Raw genomic sequence first — 18,434 nt, 5'->3', positions numbered from 1 at the left:
AAGGGCACGGGCCCCTCTCCGGTGCCGCTCTCCGGCTCCTTCAGTGGGCACTTGCTCCGTCCCTTCCCCGATTCCTCCCCGCGTCCCTTACCCACTGTCCTCCCCGGGCCCTGACAGGGTCTCTTCCTCGGTCCCCTCCCCGGTCCCTTTCTCGGACTCCTCTTCGGCCTCTTCCCTGGGTCCCCTCCCTCGATCCACTCCCCTGTACCTTCCCCGATTCTTTCCCGTGCCCCTTTCCCAGGTTCTGTCCTATGTCCCTATCCCAGGTCCTTTCCCGTGTCCCTTTCCCTGGTTCCTTTCCCGTGTCACTTTCCAGGTTCCTTTCCCGGGTCCCTTCCTGGCTGCTCTCCCCTGTCCCTTCCCCAGTCCCTTCCCCGGTCCCTTCTCGCGTCCCTTCTCTGATCCCTTCCCCGGTGCCCTCCCCAGCCCTGTGCCCCCGCCGCTCCTCGGCTGCCTCAGAACCGGCTCCGGTTTCAGGAGGGTTTAGTGTGGCCAGACGCAGAGGTTTTGTCTTTAACCACTTTTAGGTAGTGTGCCAAATCCACAGGTATTAAGATGGGAGAGCTCCGGGGGGAGGCTCTGTGTGTACACAGGGGCTTGTAAAATACAAGACAGGGGAATAAAGATGTTGTGCTGGAGGTCACAAGCTTGTTAAACCCACGGCTGGCTCGAGGTTAAGCCTTACGAGCTGTTTTGATGGGCTACGTTAAATAAACTTGCTCAGGAAATCCTTTTAATGAGAGGTTCTTTAATTTTAGGTGATTCTTACAAATTTTTTTTTGACAAAAGGAAAATACTTATTTAAAGACAGCTAACTGGATCCATGGGTCATGTCTCCCATAGACAATCTACTCATCAGAAAAGACAAGAGTTCAAGTACAGACAACACAGTGATGGACATTACTGGGATATGTATGGGATTCAGGGAATAAAGCAGCATGTTCCTGTAAGACAACCCCTTTTTCCAGCAATAGGACAAGTCATATATTTAAAAAATAACCCAGTTTCTTCCCTGACACGTTTGAAACCTCACAAGAGGCCGGTGACACTGTGTTACCTTGGGAGGGTCAGCCCCAGCTGCTGTGGGCAAACCTGCCCTCCTCCAACAGAGATGGAAAAGGCAGTTGACATATAGCACTAATAATAAATAAATGCGTGTGCAACTGGAGTCCAGCAGTTCCTAATTTGAAAACACTATTATTACTGCCACAGCACAGCCTGTGATTTGGTTATTTATTTAAATCATATTTGCTTTTTGGGGTTCAAGCGTGTTTATGTTCTAAACTCCCTCATCTTTGCTGTGTTACAGCGTGGTAGGAAAATGTTCTCTTGAGTTCATGGATGGGGGAGCAGGGGCACAAGACAGCAAAGCAAAGCGTGGGCTGGAACATTTCCGTGTCATTTTTACCATGCAAATACTTGATGAAGTATTCTACAGACAATTTGGACCATCAGGGTTCTGATGATTGAACCTGATTTGAAGGGTTTTCAGCTGCTGTGGTGTTTGATTCTATTTTCTGAGGGCTTGGCTCAGTTTTCTGGGAATGGTGAGGTCACGGAGCACCACGGTGGGGATGGAAAACAGAAACAAAAAACCAGGGGGGGAAATGCACGTATGAGAGCTTGCTGAGCAAACAAGTTGTTCCCTGAGCAACGGGTCTGATGGAGGCAGCTTTCTTGGAGATCTGTGCCCTGTGTTCCCACAGAAAGCCTCTCCAGGGACAAAACTCCCCCCATCCATGGTTTTTCCTTGTGCCCCGTGAATTCCTCTCCCCTTTGGTGCCTTTAGGCAGAGTTGGGGGCAAGCAGCAGGTGGATGGAGGTGGTTCAGTAGAAAAATGAGGTGAATGGTAAAGTTCACATTTACGTCCAGATTATGAGTTTCTCCTCCTCAATCCATCCCCTTTTCCTAAATATTTTAGGAATACTTCATGTGAAAGCACAATATTCATGCGAGAGCGCTCTTCCTCTCCTACATGTGGTTAGGGGTAGTTGTTGAGTTCAGGAATTACTGAGAGGAGAAGAAGAAAGGGTTAAGGAAAGAAGGCCTGACTTGTGCATAAAATGAAGATCCATGTATCTTGTTTTGGGAAGAAAGACAGTTTTGTGTATTTTTTTTTTAATGGCTGTGTAAACATAATGCAACTTCTTGAAATAAATCTCGCACATGACTCATGCCTGTCAGTTCATTAGCTCTGGTATTTGGGGTGGGATTTACCTCACCTAGTTTTAGGCATCTGCTAATGGAGCAGCTTCCTTTGGGCTCCTTTTCTGGTTAATAGAAAACTGATCAATGCAGTCATGGGTGTTTGGAATGCTCTTCCTCCCCTCCTGAACTCTTCCCCTAAATTTGGGAGCTGCCCATGTGCTCCAGTACCTGCTGCTGATGTGAGAGCTGGGAATGCAGTTGAGAGATCTCTGCCTAAGTCATCCTGTGGGACAAACTTCCCTGTGAATTGCTGTAGTAACACACTTCTAAAATAGGTTGCTTCTTAGTTAGTATCATATCTGGCTGATACAGATATTTTTGTGCTCGTAAACTCATTAAGAAACTGTTCCCTTGTCCCACCTCAAGCCTGTGGTAATTTTTTATGTTGGGAGAATCAATCTAGAATGATTTTTTTAATGAAAATAGAACTAAAGGAGAGAAAAGTAGGAGAATAAAGCAGGAAAAGTGAGTGCAGAAGGGCAGGGCTGCACCAAACCCAGCGTGTCCTGTTCCTTTTTTGGGGAGAGGCAGCACAGTGGCTGTCTCTGAACAGTGTAAAACCCCAGAGCTTTCTGGAGGTCAGTTTTGGGGTGAGTGCCTTGTGGAATATCAGTGATGTTGATGTGGGCAAGGTGTGGAACCTGTTCCTGCTGCCTTTGGAGCAGGGAGGATCCTCAGGTGTGTCAGCCCCAGCACAGACCCCGCTGTTACCCCGAGTGCTCCTGGGCTGCTCTCCCTGGTTATCTCTGCTTGGAAATGGGGCAGGACAGGTCCTGTTTGCTGTTTGGGTTTTGAATTAAATGAAGGGAGCATAAAGGCAGCCCAAACCAGGCTTTAAAGGGCAGACTTTGAGGGGTTTGCCCTCAGTGTGGTGAGAGGCTTCACTCTTTTCTTTTGAGATTCGCCTTTAGCCAACCTTTGTTCCTTAACACATCTTTTCAGAATATTTGGAGTTGTTAGCCTTTGGTCACCTTTTCTGTGAGAAATCTGTGTCAGGATGGGGAGAGCTGGAAGAGAGCGAGGTTTGGACCCTGTGGAGGTGCTCAGATGGTTGAGTTTTGTGGAGGTTGGAAGATCTTTGAGGAAGATCTTTGAGCATCTTTTGGGCTGTTTGGAGCAGGAGCAGCACAGCTCATGTCAGTGGTGATGTCCAGAAGCTTGAAAGGTCCAGGAGCAGAGTGATTTAATTTGGTTTTGAGGCAGGCAGTGTATCAGGCACCTGAGATATTCCCTGAGGGCTGGGGGTTTCCAGGGACTCATGTTGGAGTCCATATCCAGTTTGTTCAGCTCCAGGTATCTGAGGTGCAGAACTGAAGCTTAAAAATCCATATTTCACAATTAGATGGTTTTTATGTTTATTAAACAACTGCTGCAGGCTAGGAGCTGTCACACAGTCCTTCCCTCTAACCTGGTACCAGGATGTTTTCCTGTCTCAGCAGTTAATCCCAAACACCCAAAAAAGTACAAGAAATCCCAAAAATCACCCCAAATCCCAGGAAAGTCCTTTTCCCAGTTCCCTAAAGCCACTTTTAAAAATCAGCTTTATGTAGAATTGCAATGCTTTTGACCCAACCCAAGCAAGTGTAATTTTTTTTGCAATAGTTTGTTTATTCAGTAGGCAGCAAAGACTACGAAAAAAAAAGCAGAATTAACCAATAGTTACCTCAAATGGTTCGTGATCCTTCTGTGCCAGATTACCCTGATCTTGATTGTTAAAGGCCAGAGCTCTGAAGCAGTGAATCATTAAGGTTTGGTATCCACATGATTTACTATAAACAAGGTTTAAGTTCCAGCTATTCCCCTGGTTAGACTCTATCTTGAAAACTTAACCTCTGGCATCAGATCTGGTTTCTTCATTCAGGACTTGAAGGTTGTTACCAAACCAGTTTGTCCAAGAGGCTTTGGCATCTTGGGATTTGTTTGTTTGTTTGTTTTTTAAAGAGCGTGGCTTCAGCTTGGTTTTCTGGGGGGACTGGTGGAACATGTGTAGGATGATTTAGTAATTTATTTTTTTTTTTAGTGAGTAGCTTGGTAGCAGGGATGGAGCTGTGCTTCCTCTGGCAGCTCAGAGCTGTGCTGCTGTTTCTGCTGAAATTTAGGAATTTATGTGTAGTGGGGGTTTTGCCAGTCGTTTGCACAGGAGCAGCTTTGGGCCTACTACTGGAGAATCAATTTGTGATTTTTTTTTATTTCCCTGAAAGCTGATTTATGTGTTTTTTGAAACCAGGTTGTCTGCGTTATAATTGATGGCTCAACTTTGCTCTCCTTCTTCTGGGATCAAACCTGCCTTGCCTTCCTACTGAATGGTTGATTAATTCCCCTGTCCTTGCAGAAGAAATACTATCAAGAGAAACTGTGGAAAAACACTTATTACTTTGCTTAAAACTGCTTCTTGTTGTCTTGGTAACAATAAATTTATGGGGTGACTTAAGCTGCTACTGCATGAACAGGAGATATAAACTGCTGAAAATTCAAAGGCCTGAAAAGATGGAGAAACCTCCAACTAAAAAGCCCATTTTGTTTCAGATGTTCTTAATTCCTTATTATTCTCTTTGATCTTTGAGGTGTTAAAAAGAAGGAGCTTAGATACCATTTATCACTTAAAAACGAAATTGAAGTAGAACCTGAAAAATAATTGTGATTTTTCTTTAAATGTGGGGAAAAGCAGCTGATGAACCATGGCTGTTGTACTTCCAGCTTTGCTAAATCTATATTTTTATTTCTTCAAAAGCTTCACTCATTTCTTTTTAGATTCACCTTTAGCTAACCTTTGTTCCTTAACACATCTTTTCAGAATATTTGGAGTTGTTAGCCTTTGGTCACCTTTTCTGTGAGAAATCTGTGTCAGGATGGGGAGAGCTGGAAGAGTGGGAGGTTTGGACCCTGTGGGGGTGCTCAGATGGTTGAGTTTTTTGTGGAGGTTGGAAGATCTTTGAGGAAGATCTTTGAGCAGCTTTTGGGCTGTTTGGAGCAGGAGCAGCACAGCTCATGTCAGTGGTGATGTCCAGAAGCTTGAAAGGTTCAGGAGCAGAGTGATTTAATTTTTTTGGAGTGTTTAAGGAGAGGGGTGAGAGCTGGGAACTCCAGGGCTGCAGTGGCCAGGAGTGCCAGGACACAGGGAATGGCTTTCACTGAAAAAATGAAATTTAGATGGGATTTTGGGCAGGAATTGTTCCCTGTGAGGGCAGTGAGGCCCTGGCACAGGGTGCCCAGAGCAGCTGGGGCTGCCCCTGGATCCCTGGCAGTGCCCAAGGTCAGGCTGGACAGGGCTTGGAGCAGCCTGGGATGGTGGGAGGTGTCCCTGCCATGGCAGGGCTGGGATGGGATGAGCTTTGACGTCCTTCCCAAAAAAACCCAACCCATTCTGGGATTCTGATCATCCTCTCAGAATCCTTGCTGGCTGTGGATCTGTTCCTCTGCCAGGCAGGACCTTGAATTTCCTCAGTGCTGGGCACCCACTCTGGGCACCAGGGGTGGCTCCTCCACACCCAGCTCTGTTCCTGCACAAAAAGGAAGATTTCCACAGCCTGAAAAAGCAGCCACAGCAGTTTGGTCCTTAAGTGGGGAGGGAAGACACTGGCCCAGCTGTTGACAAAAGGGAGAATCCTGCAGTCTTCAAAAGGGAAAAATTCAGGAAGAATCCACCTGGATTTGAACATTATGGTCTGGTTGATGTTTCTATAAAGTTGGTTTCAAAAGCCAGCAGTGATGCATGGCTTTTCCTGGCCATCCCTCACTGCAGATGCTCCCAGCCCTGCTCAGGGTGCCCTGTGCAGGGGCACTGTGGGTGCAGGGTTTGTGTCCAGCCCCTGGGACTCACCTCATTCTGCCCAAAGTGATGAAAGACACAGGCAATTGTGCTCAGGCCATTCATGCATCCCTTCAGCCACAGCAGTAGCCTGGAGCTCTGACTCTCACAAGCAATTCCTGGTCTGTATTTTTTGACCTTTCCTTTTCCTTAAGGTCAGCTGTCCATTCCAGCAGGCAGGGCATTATCCTGTGGTGGTGGGTACCACCCCAACCCCACTGTGCACCCCAAAATAATGAGAAAAGAATAAATAAGAACCAAGATGTTGCATTTTGAATTTATCTGGTAATTTTAGCTGCACTGGTGACTTCAGTTGAATTCAGTCTTTCAGTTTCTTACGTGTCCCTCTGTTACTTCTCCTTTCACTGACCTGACCTGCCATGCACTTGCTTCTTTGGAAATACCAATGTTATTTATTGCAAACAAATATCCAGAGCATTGAAGCTGAATCTGCTGCTCTCCCAGGTCTTTTATCCCAGGTTGGGATGTGCAGCAGTACAGTTTGGGGCAGAGGATTGTTGCTGGCTGGTCATCAGGTTCCTTTTCCCGCTTTTTCCAAGTACATCCTTAATCCTTGAGGCACCGTGTGCATTGGCTTTTTTCTTCCAGAAAGCAATTTATGAAATGACTTGGATATAGTGCCAAAAAATCCCATTGGGCAATAGCATTGCTCCAAATCCCATATTAGTATTGCCAAGTTTTTTTTCTTGCAGTCAGTGGAGCAAATTTTGAATATTTATTAAGATATTTGCATAGAATTTGGTTTTAACCCCTGTGTTAAACCAGGAGGAGTCAGACAATCCTTACTGTGAAATGTTTGTGTCCACATCAGTTTTGTGAGGCTGGGTGATCCCTTGGAGCTGTGATGTGGTGGTTTTATAGCTGGTGAACTTTACATATAGTGACACAAAGAGGAAAGAGCCCGTGTTTTTTGTTCTTAAGTGGGGAGGGAAGACACTGACCCAGCTGTAGACAAAAGAGAGAATCCTTTGAGTGGATGCAGTCTTCAAAAAGGAAAAAATCAGGAAGAATCCACCTGGATTTGAACATTATGGTCTGGTTGATGTTTCTATGAAGTTGGTTTCAAAGGGATTGTCACAAAAGGGTTGTTTTGTTGTGCTGTAGGGGCGTGGGGCTGCAAATTTCCTTCTTGATTTCTTACCTGTGCTTAGAGTCGAAAAAATATTTCCCTATTCAAACTTTTTCCTTTTGCTGGTGCCTGGATTCCTATTACTCAGTTTACCTTCTAATTTATGCTTCATGCATTTGTTCACTTTGCCGGTTCTTTGGTTCCTGGTTCTGTGAAATAAACTGCCCAGATAGTCAAGAGAGGGAAATTTGCACCCTTGAGAAAATAATCACAAAAAAACCCCCAACACCTCATCTGAAAAGAATGCTCAGGGCAAAAATTACTGATGTAGTAAATTACTCCTGTCAGCAGAGTCTGGGCAGGAGCGCGGGCTGTGCTCCTGTGCATTTCCAGGTTTTTCTGCTCTCTTCCCAAGCTCTACCATCTCTGGCCATTATTCTTTCCTATCTTCCCCTCCCTGCAACCATTCTAAATGCCTCCCTCTAATCCCCTGGCATTAATTGCACAATCTGAGATGAGGTAGGTGTGTTGCTGGCAGCTACCTGAAGAAAACAGCCCAGCCATCTCTTCCCTTTGTGATGTCCCAGCTCTGCTGTTAGCACTGCAGTCGTGATAGAGGCAACAGGCAGGCGCTCAAGATGGCAGAAAAAATGATGAAATCCTCTTGTTTTGTAACCTCATACCAGGGAATGTTCCCCACAGTGTATTTCTTAACACTTGAAGCCTGCCTTGCTGAAGGGGCCACAAGTCCCCAGCGGAGCTCGGTGCGGTTGGACAGAACTGAGAGTTTGGAAAACTCCAACAATCAAATAAATGAATTCTCCTTTGCCTCCCAGTTTGCAGGAGCATGGACATCCGAAACAACCTGACCAGGCTGAGCATGCTGGAGAACTGCACCGTGATCGAGGGCCACTTGCAGATCCTGCTGATGTTCAAAACCAAACCTGAAGATTTCCGCGAGCTCAGCTTCCCCAAGCTGACCATGATCACAGATTACCTGCTGCTGTTCCGTGTCTATGGCCTGGAGAGCCTGAAGGGCCTCTTCCCCAACCTCACTGTGATCAGAGGGACTCACCTGTTCTTCAACTACGCCCTGGTGATCTTTGAGATGGTTCACCTGAAGGAAATTGGCCTCTACAACCTGATGAACATCACCCGGGGCGCCGTGCGCATTGAGAAGAACAACGAGCTCTGCTACCTGTCCACCATCGACTGGTCCAGGATTTTGGATTCTGTAGAAGACAATTACATCGTGGCCAACAAGGATGACAAAGAAGAGTGTGGAGATGTGTGCCCAGGCACTGTGAAAGGGAAAAGCAACTGTCCCCCCACGGTGATAAACGGGATTTTCATCGAGCGCTGCTGGACGCACGATCGCTGCCAGAGAGGTGAGTGCACGCTGAGGGGTCTCAGCTGGGGCTTTGTTGTCAAATTTTGACCTGTCAGGACCTGTGAGGCCCTGATCTGGGCTGCCCCTGGATCCCTGGAAGTGTCCAAGGCCAGGCTGGACAGGGATTGGAGCAGCCTGGGATGGTGGAAGGTGTCCCACCATGGCAGGGGTGGGATAGGATGAGCTTTGAGGTCTCTTCCAACCCAAACCACTCTGGGGTTCTTGGAGGCCTGACAGGTGCTGATTGCTACCTGTAAGCACAGATTCCTAAAAGCAGGGCTGAAAATTGACCTTAGAAGTGGAAGAGAAAAGCTTTGGGATGGGTTTGAGCAGTTCTTCCACCTGTGTTTATAAAGCATCCAGAATTCTGTATTTGGTTGTCCTGCAGAGTCAGGAGCTCCCAGAACTCACCATTTTAATGGATTGTGAGAGTCTTGGATAACACTTGGTACTCTGAGTGTCTTTATTGGGGTTTGGGGAGGGAATGAAAGTCCAGACTGACTGAGAGGCTGCAGCAGGTGGAAGCACAACAGTGGGGAAAAGTCTGAGTGGAATAAACCCCATTCTGGAAAGGTGCAATTCCATCTTCACCAAAACCTTCCTGCCATAAAAAGGTGTAAGATCTGGGGATGAGTGAGCAGCATTTGCACAGAGAAGAAGCTGGAGTCAGACCTGAAGGAGAAAAGAGGACCTGGATGGGGTAGAGGGTGAAATTACAGAGCTTTGAGCCCAGGGCTTTGGTTCAGGGCAGGAGTTGTGTTCAAAAAGCTCTCTGCTGTTGCCACCCCAGTCCTCAAATGTTTTAGAGTTGCTTTTAATTTCATACAGATTTGGTTTTTTCCAAACTTGGAACTGACCTTAAGCTTAGCTTTAATTATATATTGGCTTTGATTTATGTTAAATCTGACTTGACAGGGAGCAAAGTGAATTGAGGTGAGAGTGACACATTTAGGGTTGTCTGCCTTTCTGGAGGTCGTGCATCCAAACGAACCAGTGTGTCCTGAGACGAAATTAGGAAACTTGTGGGCTGCAGAGAAATTCTTGCCAAGCTTTAAAGGGCAGCTCTGAGTGCTAAGTGCCAAATTTGAGGAGGAATTCCTACCAGTATGCACAAACTAATGCAATTAATGTGGTTTCCCCTCTGCTACTCCTCACCCCAAAATCGTCCAGCTTCCTTTTAAAGAAAGTGGTTATTTTTTGTGGCCAGAATAACAGGGTATGAGCAAGAAGATGCAAGTGCGTACGTGTGTTCCTTTTTTAAAATGAAAAATAAGATTGTAAAGCATTTTATTTATAAACTTTCAGGTATGCAGTTACATCAGCACCGAAACCTGGTTTCTTATGCATTTCATGTGCTGTGTTTGCTGCTGTTTCATAAGGGTAAAGGTCTAATTGGCACTTTTTTAGTGCCTAGAACATAATGCCCCAAAATTCCTGTGAATTTTCTGGGGCTGTCTTGCAGCAGACTGGAATGGATGGTTTTCCCTCCTTTAAAAAACTGCCTATTTCCATGAAACCTGGAGAAAAGTAATATTTTAATGATAATATTTTACCATTGGGACAGAAATCTGAACTCCTGAGCTTCTGATGCAAGAGTTTGTTGGAGGGCACCTGTCCAGTACCTGCCTCAGCTCAGTCTGTTTGACCCAGGAATTGAGATTTCATCAGAAAATTGTTTCAAAAGGCAATATATATACAGATGCTCTGGTTTTGTGTGTCCCTTGCAGAAGGAGCAGTAGGGAAGCCGTGCTCCTGAATATTCCTGAAATTCCTGTGAATTTTCTGGGGTTCTTTTGGAGCAGCCTGGAATGGATGGTTTTCCCTCCTTTAAAAAACTGCCTATTTCCATGAAACCTGGAGAAAAGTAATATCTTAATGATAATATTTTACCATTGGGACAGAAATCTGAACTCCTGAGCTTTTGGTGCAAGAGTTTGTTGCAGGGCACCTGTCCAGTACCTGTCTCAGCTCAGTCTGTTTGACCTAGGAATTGAGATTTCATCAGAAAATTGTTTCAAAAAGCAATATATACAGATGCTTTGGTTTTGTGTGTCCCTTGCAGAAGGAACAGTGGGGCAGCCATGCTCCTGAATATTTGGGCAGTGACTGGAATGCACTTCCCAAACCACTTAACAAGCCAGGCTTATCTCTGTTTGAACGCTGGGATTTGGACTTCAGTTTTTTGGTGGCCGCTGTTTTGCACAGGCTGGGATCTGTGTGATCCCGTGCCTTGTGACACCTGCCCCTGTGCTTCTGCAGTTGTTTTGACAGCCTGAGAGGTTTTTTAAACCTTTTTTTTGTCTGTTTGTGAGTAGCCTTTAGACTCTGAGCACACGCCAGTGGTGGAGATTAAGTGACATTTATTTAGCCAACCTGCCGGTGCAATCGCTGCCTCTCTGTTCTCCTGCCAGCCCTAATGTATCCTTAGCATGTGTAATTGTTTTGTCAAGATTATTAAAAGCTTGTGTGAATTGTATTTTGGCTTTCCTTAGCCTGAAGAGCCTCACAGCAGCTCCCAGTTGTTGCAATGTATTTGCAAGGGTGCAGAGTGTGCACCAGCCAGGCTGCTTCCAAGTTTGTTGTCAAAGCCTCAAGAATTGGTCAAAGCTATTAGAACAAAAATTGTGCTAAATTAAGAAAGAAGAGGCTGAGAAACTGAATACCAAGACCACAAAGACTAGTTAGCAGAAAACTGTAAAACACCTAAACTATAACCAATCATATACTCCAAAAAATACAAACAAAAACCAAGTGAACAAAGCAAAAACACCCATCAAAAAGTGTGTATTTAGTAGTTTACAAAATCTATAAAAATGTAATAGAAACAATAAACAGCTTATACTTGACCATATTAGTTGTTCAAAAGTCCTAAATTCCCTACAATACCCAGTACCCAGGGTATTAATGTCATGAAATCTTTCCCTCTGTGTTTCTGCAGTTTATCTGGGAATCTTCAGCAGCTAATGCTGTGCTAAAGTCTCCTGGCTCTCTGGATTTAAGTGTATTCTCTTTAATTTTTTTCTCTTTTATCTTCTAACCAGAATGAAATGCAGCAATTTCGGTATCATTTTCAGAGGGAACTTTGGTTTTGTGTGGAGTTTTTAACCCAGGTTATTTCTACCCCTGGTTTGTTTAATGAAACTTGGTGTACAATCTCCTGGTTCTGTTCTGTTTTGTTTTGGTTTTTTTTTTTATTTTTTTGCATCTCTGGATGGGAAGTTGTTGCACTGGGACTGGGAAAAACCCTTCAAGGATATGTAAATATTGATTGTTTTGATTTTACAGAGTGGGTGTCAATTGACAGAGACAAGTCCCAAGCTGACCGGCTTTTCCAGCTTGGAGTCTCACTGGAAAATATTAGGAAATGGGCAAGAAATTTGGGAGAGCACCTGTGGGAAGGCTGGAAAATGAATTCCCTGACAGGAAGGGACAGCCAGGTGGGGATTGGTCTCTTTTTCAAAGGGTAAGGGACAGGATGAGAGGAAATGGCCTCAAGTTGCTCCAGGGGAGGTTTAAATGGGAAATTGGGGGAAAATTCGTCATGGAAAAGGCTGTGAAGCACTGGAGGTGTTGGAGTTCCATCCCTGGAGGTGCCCAGAGGCAGTGAGGATGTGGCACTTGGGGACAGGGTTAGGGATGAGCAGTTGGGATGTGGCACTTGGGGACAGGGTTAGGGATGAGCACAGTGCTGCTGCTGAGGGTTGGATTTGATCTCGAAGATGTTTTCCAGCCCTGAGGACTCTGGGGTTCTCTGAAGGGTCTGGTGTGTGTGGGAAGGGGCAGAGTTGGGGCTGGAGTGGGGTCCTGGTGTCCCCCATCTCCTCCACACCATTCCCTGCCCTTCCCCTGCCAGCTCTCTGTGGTTGCTCCACGTTATCCCTCCTTTATTTAATTATTCCTTTATTTAATCAGTGCAAATATCCCAGTTGACTCCAAAACTAACTTTTCAGTTATAGCATGGAATTATCTCCAAGGCACATATCCAAGCCTCTGAATCATCCCTGTAGCTACAATTCCAGCCTGGAATTTTTCTTTTTTTTTTTTCAGTTGGTGATAACAGTGTTCAGGACAACAAAGCAAAGGATCATCTTACAGACATTGGAGCAAAGGTTGGGGATGAAACCAGTGGGGAGGAACTGAAATCATTTGTGGGCAGCTGCACCCTTGGAAAAACCAGTGGCAGTATTGAGGATTGTGTGTCTGAGTGCAGGGATGTGTAGGTGGAAGCTCCATGGATTGAGATCCCTCAGGATGTGCTTCCTCAGAGTTTTCTTTTTTTTTTTTTTTCCTCCTAAATCACTCATGTTGGTGTGAAAACCAAGTCAGTTCAGTTAAGGCCAACTCATGTTATATTTTGGGTAGGCAGGGAGGGAAATGTGTAGTCTGTTTGGAATTTGGGTCTAGCCTGATGCTGTTTATGGCAGCCAAGTGCTGTTCCTGTTCTGGGGGTTTTGTACCTCTTCCCTGACATTTTTAACAGGGTTTTTTTTCACAAACACAGTTATTTTATTGCCATCAAAATGTATTTCTTAGTCCTGCACTGCAGAGAGTGTCTTTGCTGAAGAATGCAGACAACAAAAATGCTGGAAATGCCACGTCCTAGACCTCGCTCTGGATCTGCCAAACATGATTTTCATATTTTGCATTTTTTCCACGTCTTTTTTTTTTTTTTTCTATATGTCTGTCACTCCTCTTGTGGAAGGAACAATTCTCTCTGAAATAGGATTTCCTGCCAATTCTCCCTGCAGTCAGGCTGCTGTGTCCATATAGAACTTGGAGCAGGCTGATGGCTTTGACAGTCTAATTATAAAGGCTGCTTCAGCCTTTTATTGCCTTTTATTGGTCATGTGGAAGTGGAGTAAGGCAATAGGAAGGAAAAGTGGAATGGCCAAATAAAAATTACCAACAAAATTATCTGCAATATCACACAGTGAAGGGCCACATTCCTGGGATATAAGGATGGATATCTGAAATAGTTTTTACAGGGCCAAGTAGTGATAGGAAAAGGGGGAATGGTTTTTAAACTAGAAGAGGAAATATTTAGTCCAGATGTTAGGGAGAAATTCTCTACACAGCTGGGGCTGCCCCTGGATCCCTGGCAGTGCCCAAGGCCAGGCTGGACAGCGCTTGGAGCAGCCTGGGACAGTGGGAGGTGTCCCTGCCATGGCTTGATGGGCTTTGAGGTCCTTCCCAACCCATTCTGAGATTAATTCTATAATTCTGTGAACTATAGGTTCATTCATGAGAAGGTTCTTGCTACTGGGGCTTCTTGCTACCAAGAAATTTGAGTTACTGTCAGTGTGAACCGTTTCAGGTCTGTCAGTAGGCTCCTTTTTTCCATCTATTATCTCGTTTTTTTTATGATAAAAACAAAAGTTGTTTCTCCATTAGTGCAATTTAGAATTTGCAGCAAAATATTGACTTTGTGGAAAGTAGATTAAACAGTTTGTGTCCATTGAAGAGGACGTAAAGCAGCAGATGGAAAGGATGACTATGTGGAATAATTGACATGCAAAGAGCTGCTAAAGAAAGGTTCTATGTGAAAATAATAATGGTTTTTTCTGGTTTTGATTTGGGATTTTTGGGGTTGTTCTGTGCAGAGCCAGGAGCTGGACTTGATGATTCTTGTGGTTCCCTTCCAAATCAGGATATTCTATGATTTATTTTTTTTCTATCATGTTGGGAAACAGGTCTAGAGACAAAGGAATCCAACAGGATCTCTCTTTAATTTCCCTGTGATTTATCTGGGGAAAATTCTGGGACAGATAAGGGACAGGTAAGGAACTGAGGAGCTGCTTTGTTCCCAAGTACAAGCAGCACAACAAAGCCCTGAGAAAAACACTGCTCAGCCTGAAATGTCTTTCAACTGCTGTGAAACAGCACCGAGCACTCTCAGCCAGACCAGTGCCAGCAGAAATTCTGCAACTCTGAACTTCTTCAAGGCAGGTTTGAATAACAAAGTTCAGAGGTGTGTGTGGGAAACGCTTTGTGATGTTTACTTAGGTAGAAATATTACTTAGCAACAGCTTCCTGTAATTTTTATGTGCTGGGAATTTCTGTAACCATGAGCTTGGTTTTATTACCTTTGTATGGGAAAGGGGTCTCGAAGCGCTGAGCAGACTCAGCCAACCTCAAGGGCAAAGATATTTTTAAAGCTTCAAACACAAAGGAAATTTTTCCAGTTGCTACTACACGAAGTGGAAGTGCTCCTTTTATTTGGAGATCTGATAAGGGTTGCCTTTTTTTCCTTTTCCCTTGCTCTGACAAATGCCAGATGGGAACTGACACCGGATAATCTCACTGGGGTGTCTGTGCTGACCCTGCCAAGCTCCAGTTTTATTGAGGGCCCATAGCTGGGGCAGTGGTGACACTTTGCCAACCCTGAGACATCCTAAACTAATTCGCTTGAGCTTATTAAGAGTAGTTAAGAGATTTATGGTGCTTGGGGGTTGTGATACAGCCCAGAGTTGGGGAGAAGGGGTGGAAACAATCCCTCCTATAAATGAATGTTTAAGGATGTGCTCCTTTGGAAACACCGAACAAAACTGGGGAAAAACTGGAGCAGCTTTTCTCCACGGAGCTGAGGTGATGCAAGGCTGTAGGATTTTAATACAAAGGGTCTCAGCTTGCTGAGAAATCCCCACATGTGCAGCTGAGCTGATGTTTCATCAGGTTCTTCACTGCTGCACCTTTATTAAATTTGGGGTGGGAAGTGAAGATTTTCTGCTCCTGCCCCAGGTCCCAAGCAGCACTTCAGGAGCAGCTGTCTGACCCATGCCATCTTTAGAAATGTAAATACACAGAGAATTCCTCCCCACAGTTGAGAGATCTGAATTCCTGTGCAAAAATCTTATCAAGACAAAGGTTTTTGAGGAGTTAAAAAGGAGAATTATATAAAATATCATATATATTATATAATATATATATGTATAAAATAGCTGCTATTTTAATTCTTTCACCTTAGCCTTTCCCAAAACCACTTGGGTTGGTGTCTGGGCCCTTGAGGAGGCTGAGAGGAGTTCCATGCAGTGGTTCAGCACTGAGGATACTCAAGGTGTTTTAAATCTCTGTCTGATCCTGGCATTGGCTCCTTGGGACTTTCAAGAGTGCATTAGGAAGAACTTTTTCCCCCTTCAACAACAGTTCCAAGTTACCTTTTTTTGCTTAAACAATGGAACCTGCACTACCCCTTGTTAGATAAAAACCAGGAGACCTGGCAGACACAATCTTTGGAAAATGCTGCTGGCTGGGTGTGCAAGGGGGAAGTCACAGAATGTAATAATAATAATAATAATAATAATAATAATAATAATAATAATAATAGTGAGTGACAGAGTTAACATGTGCTGGTAATGCATGAATGGGAGAGCAGGAAATGGTTCACCTGCTGTGATGTGTTTGCTCAGGGAGGAGGAGGAGATGTGTTTCATTCAGAGCAAATCCTGCTGATGTTCAGGGTGCTTGTGTATTCTGTGTGTTTTCTTTCCTTTACACCTCCTTCATGAAGGCTGGGTGATGAAATTCTGCATTTTAAATCTTTTCATTAACTGTAAAAGTATTCTAAATTGTGTGCAATTCAGATGTCCCTTCCTGGATTTAGGCAAAATGAGCAGAATAAATGTAAGCTGTGTGATGGGACAACAGTCTCTGATTTTACAGGGAAGGGACTGGAATCTTTGTTGTTCAAGGCTGTGAAGGGATTGTGAACTGTTGGGTCTGTACAAAGAAGTGCATTCAGAGTGTGTGAGCAGACCAACTGAAATATGTCACTTGGCAAAGCTCTCTGAAACATCTTTTCCTATCAGGAGTTGGATTTGACAGGGATTGCCTCTGTAAATAATTGCTGTGCTTAAAAAAAATCCCAACAAAACACAAAGAAAAAGTCAAAACCCCCCAGGTGTGACCAGCACAAAGATTATTTCTAACTGAAAGGTTGAGGATTTCAGGACCTTTTGATTAATTACAGAGCTGGGGAATAACCAGCTGTGTCCTGGAGGAAGCAACACTCACCCTCGTCTCAGCTTCTAACAATAGTTGGGTACAAGTTCAATGATTAGGCTTCCCAATTATATCCTATAATTGTCTGCAAATTCCCATTGAGGGATGTGAATGAACTTGCTGGGATGTTTATGCTGCTTAATTAAGGCTGGTGGTAGGTGGGAAAGCAAAGAAAGTTGGGTCAGGGGAAGTTGTGGGGGGGTCCTGGCTGGGATTGCCGGCTTGGGATGAGCCTGTAGTTATTCCAATTCCTGCTTTGAGCCCAGATGTTGTTTGGCATTGCATAAGTGTGCAGGGAGATAAGGATCCCAGCCATTGCCTTGTCTTTATCTCGGATTTTTGGCTGAGGGTACTGGGGGGCACGGGCTGACGTCGCTGCAGGTTGTCGGCCTGGCTTTCCTTTTGCCTTGTGACATGGCAAACAAACAGAGAATTAACTTTGGCTCCTGCAGTGCTTCAGTGCTGGCTGAGGGCTTTAATGGTTTTGTGTGAAGAGTCTGGATTCCTTGTGAATCTGGGTTTAAACTGACAAAACAGGGCAGGACACTCGGCTCCTGTTCTTGTCCAGAAAGTTTTATAGCTGGAATCGGATGCTCTGTACTGAGAAGCTTCTGTACCCTCAGTAGGAATTCCTTAATTTGAGATGGTGTTTATTCCCTGCCTCCTGGGCACCTGGAGGGGTGAAGGCTCTGAGGAAGATGATGTTTTGAAGGAAATCCCACCAAAAGGATTCAGCAGAAAGCATTCAGCAGAAAGTTGGGATTGATGCTCTTCAGCGTGTTTCTAAAGAACTCAGGGTCTGCGTGGTTTTGGTGCACTCCAGAAAGAGAAATGTGATTTTAATGGTGTGTATCAGGTCAGAGGTGCCCTTTTCCAAGGATGCCAAGAGCTGCTGCTCCATTGGAATTGTAACTCAGGCAGTTTCAGCTTTTGCAGGGCTCAGCTCCCACTCTGCAGTTGCTGATGCACTGGCAGGTGCTGGATGGGTGAGCTGTCAGGAATTGTGACCCCTCTCAGGAATTATGCCTTGTTCATAGGCACAAAAGGGTGTCAGATGTTTAGCAATATTGGTCTGATGAAGAGTGTGTAACTTGCAAGGTCTTTTAGTCAGTTTTCAGTGCAGTTTGGAGGCTTCTGGACACACTGAGTCACTTGGGTCTCCCACAGGATCAGTGCTGCTCTGTGGCCACACTGGAATTTCAGGGCCCTGATGTGATGAGCTGAGCCTGAGCTCAGCTTACAGCACAAGACTGATGGTTTTAAGTCAGAGTTAAAGGAATTTAGGGAGCAGGTTTGTCAGAGGTCAGAGCAAACACCTGTGATGTCTGTGGTTCTGCCCTGCTGCTCCCTCCTGCTCCTCTCAGCTCACTCTGCTCTGACCCCTGGGCACAATTCCTCATTTAGTGGCTTTAAAATGTGAATTGTCTGGGGCAGGGAGGGAGGAGGCTGGTCCCAGTGTGTTCATCAAAGCAAAGCCAGGTGGACCGTAGGGTGTGAGGAAGGGAAGGGAGCAGGCAGGTTTGGAGTTGTGCAGCTGTAATTTCCAGCCCAATTTTTAGATGTTTTTCTCTGGTTTTGTAGCTGTGGGAGTTGAATTATGCTGAGAGCACACAGGATTGTTGCACTGCAAGGCTCTAATCCAGTGAGCTGGGGTCCAGGGCAGGAGTTTGGGCTCTCCACAGCTCCAGAGGGGCAGGAGCAGACACACTTTCCTTGTGAAGAGGGTGCTGGGATGTGATGTTCTCGCACAGCACTTTGATGACACAAAATGGGGCTGTTTGCTGGCTGAGTTTTGCTGGCTGATTTTCCCCCATGGGTGTGAATGTCCCAAGTCTGACACTGGCTGTTGCAGGGATGGATTATTTGGGGTCTGTGGCTGATTTTCCCCCGTGGGTGTGCAGATCCCAAGTGTGACACTGGGTGTAGCAGGGATGGATTA

At 45.1% G+C, this 18,434-nt stretch overlaps 1 protein-coding gene across 1 annotated transcript in view; it reads left to right on the top strand.

Annotated features, from left to right (window-relative positions):
* The first annotated feature begins 7,945 nt into the window (after positions 1–7,945).
* INSR (insulin receptor) overlaps positions 7,946–18,434 on the top strand; it is a 53,586-nt gene continuing 43,097 nt past the window's right edge. The window contains exon 1 of the mRNA XM_031064037.1: positions 7,946–8,495. Coding sequence (XP_030919897.1) covers positions 7,955–8,495 — 541 coding nt within the window. The 5' untranslated portion in view covers positions 7,946–7,954. The remainder of the gene's footprint in view (positions 8,496–18,434) is intronic.

This window comes from Geospiza fortis, unplaced genomic scaffold (assembly GCF_000277835.1).
Source record: "Geospiza fortis unplaced genomic scaffold, GeoFor_1.0 scaffold80, whole genome shotgun sequence".
Taxonomy (NCBI): Eukaryota; Metazoa; Chordata; class Aves; order Passeriformes; family Thraupidae; genus Geospiza; species Geospiza fortis.
The sequence above is the reverse complement of the archived record's forward strand: the minus strand, read 5'-3'. Positions and strand labels throughout refer to the sequence as shown.